General features: G+C 32.7%; 1 protein-coding gene across 1 annotated transcript in view; it reads right to left on the reverse strand.

The window, feature by feature from the left end:
• The window catches only part of LOC104706492 (ubiquitin carboxyl-terminal hydrolase 8), a 7916-nt gene continuing 4916 nt past the window's right edge, over nt 7219-10218 (reverse strand). Inside the window, exons 9-13 of the mRNA XM_010422690.2 lie at nt 9916-10173; nt 9668-9816; nt 8823-9356; nt 7988-8261; nt 7219-7716 (exon numbers count right to left, since the gene is read on the reverse strand). Of these exons, the coding sequence (XP_010420992.1) occupies nt 7603-7716; nt 7988-8261; nt 8823-9356; nt 9668-9816; nt 9916-10173 (1329 nt within the window). The 3' untranslated portion in view covers nt 7219-7602. The remainder of the gene's footprint in view (nt 7717-7987; nt 8262-8822; nt 9357-9667; nt 9817-9915; nt 10174-10218) is intronic.

Below are 10218 nucleotides of genomic sequence, written 5' to 3' on the forward strand. Positions count from 1 at the left end.
CTGTACGTGGTACGCTACAAGCCTACAAAGCTTTAATGGTAAACAAAGACAAAGACAAGTGGTACCGTTTTAAAATTTTACCGATCACAAAAGGTTTACTAAAAAAAATTATTAAAGATTTATTCTCAGCTTTTTTTATACAATTTTCGTGTAAAGCTCTGCACTATTTTCTAATCGCTTACTGTTCCAACTTACAGTTTTTTTGTAGAGCTTTAGATACATTACAATCGTACCTTTTATTAGGAAAAATTAGACTAAGAGCATCTGCAACAATCCCTAAAAAAACTTCAAATTTTTAAGGGATTTAAATTGAGAAAAATGTTACTAAAATCCTCAAGTTAGCATTTTCGTTGATTTAAATCACAAGTCTTCATTTGTTGAAAAAAATCATCACTCTTTTCTTGACTTCTAATTAAATCATGAAGTCTTGTTGACTTTGCCGTTTGAAGCACAACGCCAACTGGCCAGACAGAGATATTAAACGGGGTTAATTATGCGTTAACGAGATCCGTTAGTTGGTAAAATGATATCGTTTTCTTCTTTAATTACATCCCCAAATCGAACCCGATTATCAATTCCTCCCAAAATCCCCAAATCACAAACCCTAATTTGTGATTCCTCTTTTCTTCTTTGATTGGATGATCTTCTTCGAATTCAACTGATGACTCCGACAAAGAAGCTTTCAATGCGTCATCCCAAACAGAATATGCTTGATAAAGCTGGAGAATCGTCTGCTCACGAGTGTACACCTGCTCTACAAACACACTTCGATGGCACTTCACGGTCAAACGAAGCTACCACCGATGTTTCTGAGCTATAACTCATCTGTTGAACTCGAAGAAGAAGAGAGAAATCGAAGAAGAAAAGAGATTATTGATTGGGGTTTGAAATTTAGGGAAAATGAGAATCGATTAGGGTTTGTGATTTGAGGAAAATGAGAATCGATTTCTCAATTTGGGGGTCTTAGGGTGTTATAAACTGCGTCGTTTTGCTATTACCGGATCTCGTTAACAGACAATTAACCCCGTCTAATTTTTCCGTTTAGCCACTTAACGTTGTGCGTCAAAAGGCCAGTTCAACAAGAGTTTGCGAATTACTTGAAAGTCAACAAAAGATTAGTGTTTTTATATCATGTAATTTTATTTTATGTTTTAAAAAATTATATATTAGTTTATGTTATCATATAACATTTTGTATTTACTAATATTATTTGATATATTTTTTTAATTGTATGTTTTATATTCGTACTAGGAGTATCACACATATAAATCAGTCGTACACACAACAAAAAGATAAATCTGATAAATACAAAGTAACAAAAAATTAATTTAGCTGTAGTACAATGATAAATCAGCCATATAATATTTTGTAAACTGCAAAAAAAGTCATTTGATAATCTCATGAATTTCCAATGATGTTGCCTTCATGCCATGTCCCTGTAAAAATGAGACCAATAGCATCAGAGTATGACAGGGGAACCAAAAAAGTAATGTGTGTGAGAAACCACCTTTTTCAGAGCCTTTGTTGGCCACTGGGAGAGTATATTTTTGTTTGTCTAACCACACGTCCGAATCGCGATTTATAGGGTGGTGGGATGGAAATGCTGGCAGAAGGTTCATCACCTTGAAAAATCAGTTGTTGAAGTTCTTCAACCAATCCGTCTGATTGATCACCTCGATCTTCGTCTAGTGTCTCATCCACATCCAATGCGTCTACGCTAAGATGGTTGGTTGGAGCCTCTACATAGTCACCAACCTCAACTTCGTTCAGCGACTGCGTCTACGTCTCATCCACATCTGCATAGTCTGTGTATTCGTCAGCGGCTGTGTCTGACCGATTATGCACTTAGGCAGTGGGTTGGAGCCTCGAGCCTATGGGAAACACAAGCCTCAAGCTCAGGCGAAGCATATTCACCAATCTCAACTTCCTGTTCTTCTTGGTTCTGAGAAATGAATTCTTGTGCAAGTGCATAACCTCTCTTCCAATCTAACTNACTATGTAACCTCTCCTCAAAAAGTGCATAAGATCATCATCATCTACTTCTTCATTGAAATCAATAAGAACATTGATTACCTTAACATCTTGTTCTTCATTACTCCAGATTTGAGAATAAGTAGAGTGATTAGTAGATATATACCTCGCACAAATAGGAAAACAATCTCATGCATTACCTGATCGAACAAAAGCATCTTCTAATGTTGGCATAGTAGCCAACATCCATAGTTGCAAAGCCATTGGAAACCCTTTAAGATCTCGCATCTTCGGTGAAGTCTATAAACAATGTTAAATCTCTTTTGATGCTAGATCTTAAAAGGTTTCCAATGGCTTTGAATCTATGGATGTTGGCTTCTATGGAAACATTAGAAGATGCTTTTGTTCGATCCAGTAATGCATGAGATTGTTTTCTTGTTTGTGCGAGGTATATATCTACTAATAACCTTACTCATTCTCAAATCTGGAGTAGCGAAGAAGAAGATGTTAAGGTAATCAGTGATCCTAGTGATTTCAATGAAGAATAAGAAGATGATTATGAACTTATGCACTTGTTGAAGAGAGATTACGTAGTTTCTGAGTTATATTGGAAGATAGGTTATGCACTTGCTTAAGAATTCATTTCTCAGCACCAAGAAGATCAAGAAGTTGAAATTGGTGACTATGCTTTGCCTGGGCTCGAGGCTTGCGTTTTGCCTAGGCTCGAGGCTCCAACCCACCACCTCAGCGCCTTAGTGCATGATCGGTCTGAAGCAGACGCTGACGCTGACGCAGATTATACAGATGTGGATGAGACGCAGACACAAACGCAAACGATGAATGAAGTTGAGATTGGTGACTATGTTGAGTCTCCAACCTACCATCTCAGCGCAGACGCATTGGATGTGGATGAGACACTGCACAAAGATCGAGGTTATCAATCAGACGGATTGGTTGAAGAACTTCAACAACTGATTTTTCAAGATGATGAACCTTCCGCCAACACTTCCATCCCACCACCCTATAAATCACGATTTGGACGTGTGGTTAGACAAACAAAAAGATACGCTCACAGTGGCCGACAAAGGCTCTGAACAAAGTGGTTTCTCACACACATTAATTTTTTGGTTCTCCTGTCATACTCTGACGCTATAGGTCTTATTTTTTCACGGACATGGCATGCAGACAACAACATTGGAATCTCATGAGATTATCAGGTGACTTTTTTTGCAGTTTACAAAACATTATGTGACTTATTTGTCATTGTACTACGGCTGAATTATGTTATTGTTACCGTGTATTTATCAGATTTATCTTTATGTTGTGTGTACGGATGATTTATGTGTGTGATACTCCTAGTTTACCATTGGAACTTTATTTTATGTTTTGAGATGCATAATATGTTGTATGGATAAAAACCGTTGGAGATTGGTTCAGTTTAAAAGGGTTTTTTTGTAAAGATTATAAACCTTTGAAAAATCTTATGAAAAGTATTTTTTACATGATTGTAAAACCTTGTAAAAACATAATCCGCAATTCATGTCTACCGTCTTCATTGTGAAACTCTTGTAAAAACAAAATATGTTTTTTGAAAACCTTGTAAAATCTTTTAAAGGGTTTTAAAAGGTTTTAAAAGATTTTTATAAAGATTGTAAAACCTTTTAAAAGCCTTGTAAAACCTTTTTAAAAGTATTTATGGAGATTGTAAAACCTTGTAAAATCTTTTAAAAGGTTTTCGTAAAGATTATAAAACGTTTGAAAAACCTTGTAATATATATTAAAAAGATCTTATAAAGATTGTAAACCCTTTTAAAAACTTTGTAAAATCTTTTAAAAAGTATTTATAAAGATTATAAAACCTTGTAAAATCTTTTTAAAAGTTTTTATAAACATTATAAAACCTTGTAAAACCTTTTAAAAAGTATTTATAAGGATTATAAAACCTTTTAAAAACTTTGTAAATCTATACTAAATAAAAGTAGAAGCTATAAGCTCCTAAAGTCGTCCATCTAAGACTTAAAACAACAAATATGGATTAAACATCTCACTAATTAAATTTTTAAACGACCAATCTAGATCAAACAACTCAATATTTTATATTTTTTGAAATTATGTTAATTTCTATATGAAAATACTTATAAATAGTTGAAAAAAAAATACTTATAAATAATTGTATGTACAACGTCCCACACAAATAATTGTATGATACTTGATTTATCAAGCGTCCAAATTTTTAAAATTTAAAATACCTCCATAGATAGTTTAAAATATTATAAACTGTAAAAAGTCCCACGCGATGTGTGGGTAATTGTAATAAATTATACAATATTTTATAACTAATATATATTGAAATATAATTAGTTACTTTTAAGTAAAACATAATAAATTATACTACATTTTATAACTAATATATATATTGAAATATATTTAGTTATTTTAAATAAATTTAGTAATAATTATCATAAATATTGTAATTATCAATATTCAAATTATTTACTATTTATTCTATCACTGAATAATATGGTAAAAACTTCATAAGTATTTCGCATAAATAAACATTGAAGAAAAGAAATATGAATTCAGTTGACCAAAAAAGTATCGAAATTCGTATTGATGTATTAAAGTAGGTAATTAAGTAAATGTGAAGTAACCTTCGTGCACTGGCCACTGATAAGTCCAATTGTAGAACACTCCATCACACCAAGGATCGAGTCTTGCTTCCTACGAATGTAGGGATTTGGCTATTGGGCCGACGAGTTGTGGTCCAATGGTTGACAAAAAAAAACTTACAACTTTGATACACATATACAATTACTAAATAAATAGCATTATAGACTGGCTAAAAATTCAATAAAGTTAAAATATTTGATCTAATTAAAAAAAATTGTGAGTTTAGTTTTTTTTAAGATCAAACAAATAAATTTTAAATCAACATAAGTTCCACGAGTGATATCGGTGAAATATATTTTGTATAAGCCCGTCATTCATCAGAATTTGTAGGCTATATACTATCATCATCCATGTAATTTCTTTCCAGATTACCTTATTTGCCCACAAAGGCATCATGAGAAATTATGATTGTCACAACAAAACTTAGTAAGCAAAATATAATGTAAATTATTCATGTTAAGTAAAAGATAAACACTCAGCTTACGTTCTTGATGGAGACGATGAACTTATCAAATTATAATGATCAATACAATGACGTGAATTCACATATTTAGTAGACCTTCTTCTCACTCTCACCATAGTTTACTATTTTGTACATAAGTTTTTTTTTCCTTTGTGAAGAGCAAAAGTACATTAAGATTTTTCTAGATTTACAGAGATCAAACATTTTAAACTTAGCAAAAGAAACCAAGTGTATACATATATGAGTAATGTATGTATATTAAAATTCTAAACTAATAGAAAAGACAAAAAGAAGTAACCACACATCAAAATAAAAGGTGATAGTGACTTGAAGCATAACCAACTTGAAAAAATCATATGTATCTAATAAACATTTGGTTTTATGTTTATCATTTAGTTGAATATTCAAAGAGTAATATGAATTTTAGAAACTTAATAAAATAGGCATGCTAAACACCATTTGACAACTTCAAACTAACAACTAAGAGATCCATTCGAGGAACACGTGGACTAGTTGACGTAATCAGCCTCCAAATATTGAAGAAGACGTAGAAACTGAAGGTAAAGAAAATAGACATACCTTATGTAACATGAGCTTAGACATTCTTAATCTAACATTTTCTATGGAAAACCCACATTTTACATATTCATCTCTGTATATGCTCCGAATTTTATATTAAATTATAAAATTTCGTATTTCAAAATTTATAAAATTATGTGAGGTGTAGAATATGATGTTTAATGAAGACTTTGCCTTGATACTTATAGAAAAAATTGTTTTTGCTTTAAAATTGTTTATGCAAGAATACTTAAGTAATAACATGAAAGGTATTCAGTTTTTTTTTGTTCAAACTTCATGGGACTTATGGTTACATTTCTAATAATAAATATGCCATAAATTTTGATTATGTTTTTTCTATCTTTATTGTAAAACATAAATTGTATGGCAATTAATACATTAAAGTATTTTGTGGGTATTACATTCTAAAGAATTAATACACAATAAGTTATTATTATGATTATTATTTATTCTTAAAATTAATTAATAATTAATACAAAAATGGTACCGACTGAATACAATCATACATCATGGATCTTCAAAATTCATCTTATGACAATTATATTTTGATGTCTTCAAATTATTTTACTTATCTACTAAATAAATTGATCACACCAAAAATGACAATTTTGCAAAAGATAAAAATATCATATTTTATTTCTTTAAATTATTTTAAAATAAAATGAATTGATAATATGACGTAAAAAATTGTGAACTAAATATTGGAAAATATTTAAAAACAAATAAATATTATAATTTTTCATATTTTTCATATCTTCATATCTTGATATTATTTTAGAATGAAATTAATTGATCTTATTTTAAAATAAAATGTATTGATAATATGGCATAAAAATTGTGAACTAAATATGGGAAAATATTTTACAATATTGATAATATTGGTAACTATATAAAATATTGATAAATGATACCTCATTAGAAAATATATAATTACTAAATTGGTATTGAAAAATGATAGGTTATTTTTTACTATAAAAGTATAATTAAATCTTATGAAAAATAATAGATTTAAAATTTAGAAGAATTACACATGTCAAAGAATAGAGTGCAAACTTGTCAGCTTATTAGAGCATGAGTTTGAAAAAACTTTACTTTATTAATATAAGACATGAAAGTCTTATCACTATAACTAATTATTAGTAATATTATGGACTAGAATGTAAATATAAAAAAAAATTAAAAATGAATTTGAGAATGTACCATTGGAATAAGTGACTCTCAAACCTTTATTTTGAAGGTTTATTCCCCTTAAAATGAAGGTGATTGTTGGAGGAGATGCTCTAACAGATTTGTATTTATGCGTAGCCACCAAGTGTATATCCATTTGAATTCGTATAATGACGCAATGACGACATTAGCTTAAATCATTAGACTATGGTTCTGTTTGACAACGCGACAACCATCACTAGACTATGGCTCTGACTGGAGAAGTGTGGAGCAGATTTAGACTACGGGAGATTCAAAGGCAATGTCTATCGAAGTAGTAATACGAACAATTTTGTAAAGGAAAATAAGACATTGCAAAAAGAAAAGAATCAGTTAAATAGATGTAACTTAATCTTCCTTGGTCGAGGGCCAAAAAAACTGACACACAAGAACTAAACAACAATTTAGAACATAACCCACAAAAGGGCTTTGTTCAAAAGCAATTTATCTCTATTCCTCTACTCTAATTTGAATATGGTTAATGAAATAATCAGACACCAATTTTGTAAAAATTAAATGAATCCCCCCCCACTTTTGCTCTTCTTTGTCTCTTACTGTCCTGTAAAATAAGTCTCACCACATAGCTGCTCATCTTGATCTTGATCTTGTAGTGAAACGAGAATCAAGCTAATGATGTTTTAAATAAGCCTTCCCCTTACAGAGTGGCAAAACTGCAAATACCTCTTTCTTGTCTTTTCCGCTTCAGGTTCTTTTTAGTCTACAAGGCGTTTATAGAACAAAACGTAAGCAGCTGAGGTCTTGATCTTTTCTTGACTGATTGGGTGGACATGGCTATCATCAAAGTCATACCATCGATCACCTCCATGCTGCAAAAGAAGATGAAATTGAATGTAACTACCATCCTTATTAGGTCAACAACTATAACTCTATGAATCTGGATACCAGCAGTTTTAAGTTTAACCATAATCTATCCCGGTTTGTGACATCTAGATTATGGGTAACTCAACTTCTTACAATTTTCTAATACTATCTTAATCTACAAGAGTTCCACAGTTTTGCAACACAAACACTTAAAATAGATGAACGGCTGAGACAAGAGATATATAAGACGATAATTACAAATGTCTTTTCACTTACGTGAACATATGCAGTGTAATGACCACCTCCCATGCTCCCGTAGTGATTGCTAATCGCATACAGCATGTAGCGATAAGTTGTCTGACCATTCTTGTAGGAGATGTAGGTCGATAGATCAAGATCATCGAGCGGGAAGTCCACATACGCCTCAAGCTTGTTCTTCATAAACCGGCTATAAGAAAATCTCTTCAGGTGAATAACCAGGATCTCTGGCAACCTCCAGAGATCTAACTTTTTAATGGCTTGCCGGTGTTCTTTGCAGCCAGGACAATACCTATAACAATTTGACTCATGTCAGTTACCAGCAATCAGACGAATAGTAAAGAGCAAGTCAGGCCCACAAAAAGATTGACAAAACTTGAGATAAATCTAAAGATGATGACGATGTGAGGATCATATAGCATAATACAATGCTACATGCCTACAAAAATTTCAAGACAACAAAACAAATCACATGAGCGCGATTGTCAAAAGATAATCGAAAAGCTGAGTATATATATGAGAAATGGTTTTGATCCTCAACTCACCACATGTCATCAGGACCAAGAGGCNTAACAATTTGACTCATGTCAGCTACCAGCAATCAGACGAATAGTAAAGAGCAAGTCAGGCGCACAAAAAGATTGACAAAACTTGAGATAAATCTAAAGATGATGACGATGTGAGGAACATATAGCATAATACAATGCTACAGGCCTACAAAAATTTCAAGACAACAAAACAAATCACATGACTTAATTCTCATTCAATTTTCAATTGCCTATGAGCGCGATTGTCAAAAGATAATCGAAAAGCTGAGTATATATATGAGAAATGGTTTTGATCCTCAACTCACCACATGTCATCAGGACCAAGAGGCTCCTCCGTCAAGAATGCTTCAAGGCACTTGTAAAGCGAAACGGTTTCTTGGGGTCTCTTAGTTCCAAATTTGCAAACCTCAGGTAAGGAGCTCAGAAGACAAGTATCATAAACGTCAAGCTCTTTTACTGGCCAACGTGCAAGCACATTCACCCGCTTGGATTTATTTATAGGCTTTTCTTTCAATACTTCAGATTCTATTAAGTTTCCTCTGTCGTCAGTTAGGTAAAGCCTCAACACAGGATCTGGAAGAGATTCAGCAGTCTCCTTCACGTCAATGGAATTTGTATCCTCAGTTGTAGTACCAACGGTATCTGCTTTATCAGTGGCTTCTTCTTCAGTTGGAATTTCATGATTCTCTGTGAAGAGTTCAGTAGGCATCTTAAATGAAGTAAGCAGCTTCAGGTACAGGTTCTCGACATCAGATCCATTCTCGACATCACAAAGCCTAGAGACCAAGGGGATCCCAAATGCCTTCCAAGTTGGGCTAGATTTCCCAGATATAAACTGCCTGAAAAACATTGAAACGGTTAAATATTTGGTACCCACTAGATATAAATTTCATGCATGACACTTCTGAACAGTGGTTAAACTGCACTACCATTTATTGGTTGAGAAATAGCACGATAAAGATACATTAGATAAAGAAAAGAGGTATAGGTATTGACGTGAAGAAGTAATGATTTTTACTTTCATGTTGTTGCCAACATAAGCAAATAGATAATGTTTACAACCACCCGCCAAGGAAAATGGGGCTAGGGGAAATTGTCATTGATATGAACCTAATTAGCATTTGAGTACTACTGTGTTATGCAAACTTACTCTTCCAGCTTCTGATGCATATACACAATCAAAGGAGAATTGTTTGCATCTTTCTTTAACCGGTACACGACAAGTTTGTCACCATCTCTGATCAAGGTTAATGAATCAGTAGGCTCCTCCAGGAAGCGAAGAATCCGATTATTGTACACCTATACAAGTGAGAAGATCATATGAAGAGAAATTCCACTGTATATGTTACCCAATTGTCCACTTAAGCACAATATAGCATATACATTGTAGAATTATACCTCAGTAACCAGTAAAGTCTCATCCTCTGGTAAAGAGCAGGCAGTGACAAGAGCCTTATGAAGATCTTCGAATTTTCCAAACTTAGGAACGTTGACAGTCAATGGAATAGGCAGACTACTCCCATTGGCACTCATGACTGTTAAATCCATCGTTCGCATTGATGTGCATGGCAAAGGTAGCGATAGGTACATGAACGGATCAAACATAACAGAAACCTTTTTGCAAATAGGACAAACTAATGTTGATTTGTATTGGCCCTGCAACCAGAAATGCATATAAATGTATTAGTGATCGACAATATT

Source organism: Camelina sativa, chromosome 8 (assembly GCF_000633955.1).
Source record: "Camelina sativa cultivar DH55 chromosome 8, Cs, whole genome shotgun sequence".
NCBI classification, from domain to species: domain Eukaryota; kingdom Viridiplantae; phylum Streptophyta; class Magnoliopsida; order Brassicales; family Brassicaceae; genus Camelina; species Camelina sativa.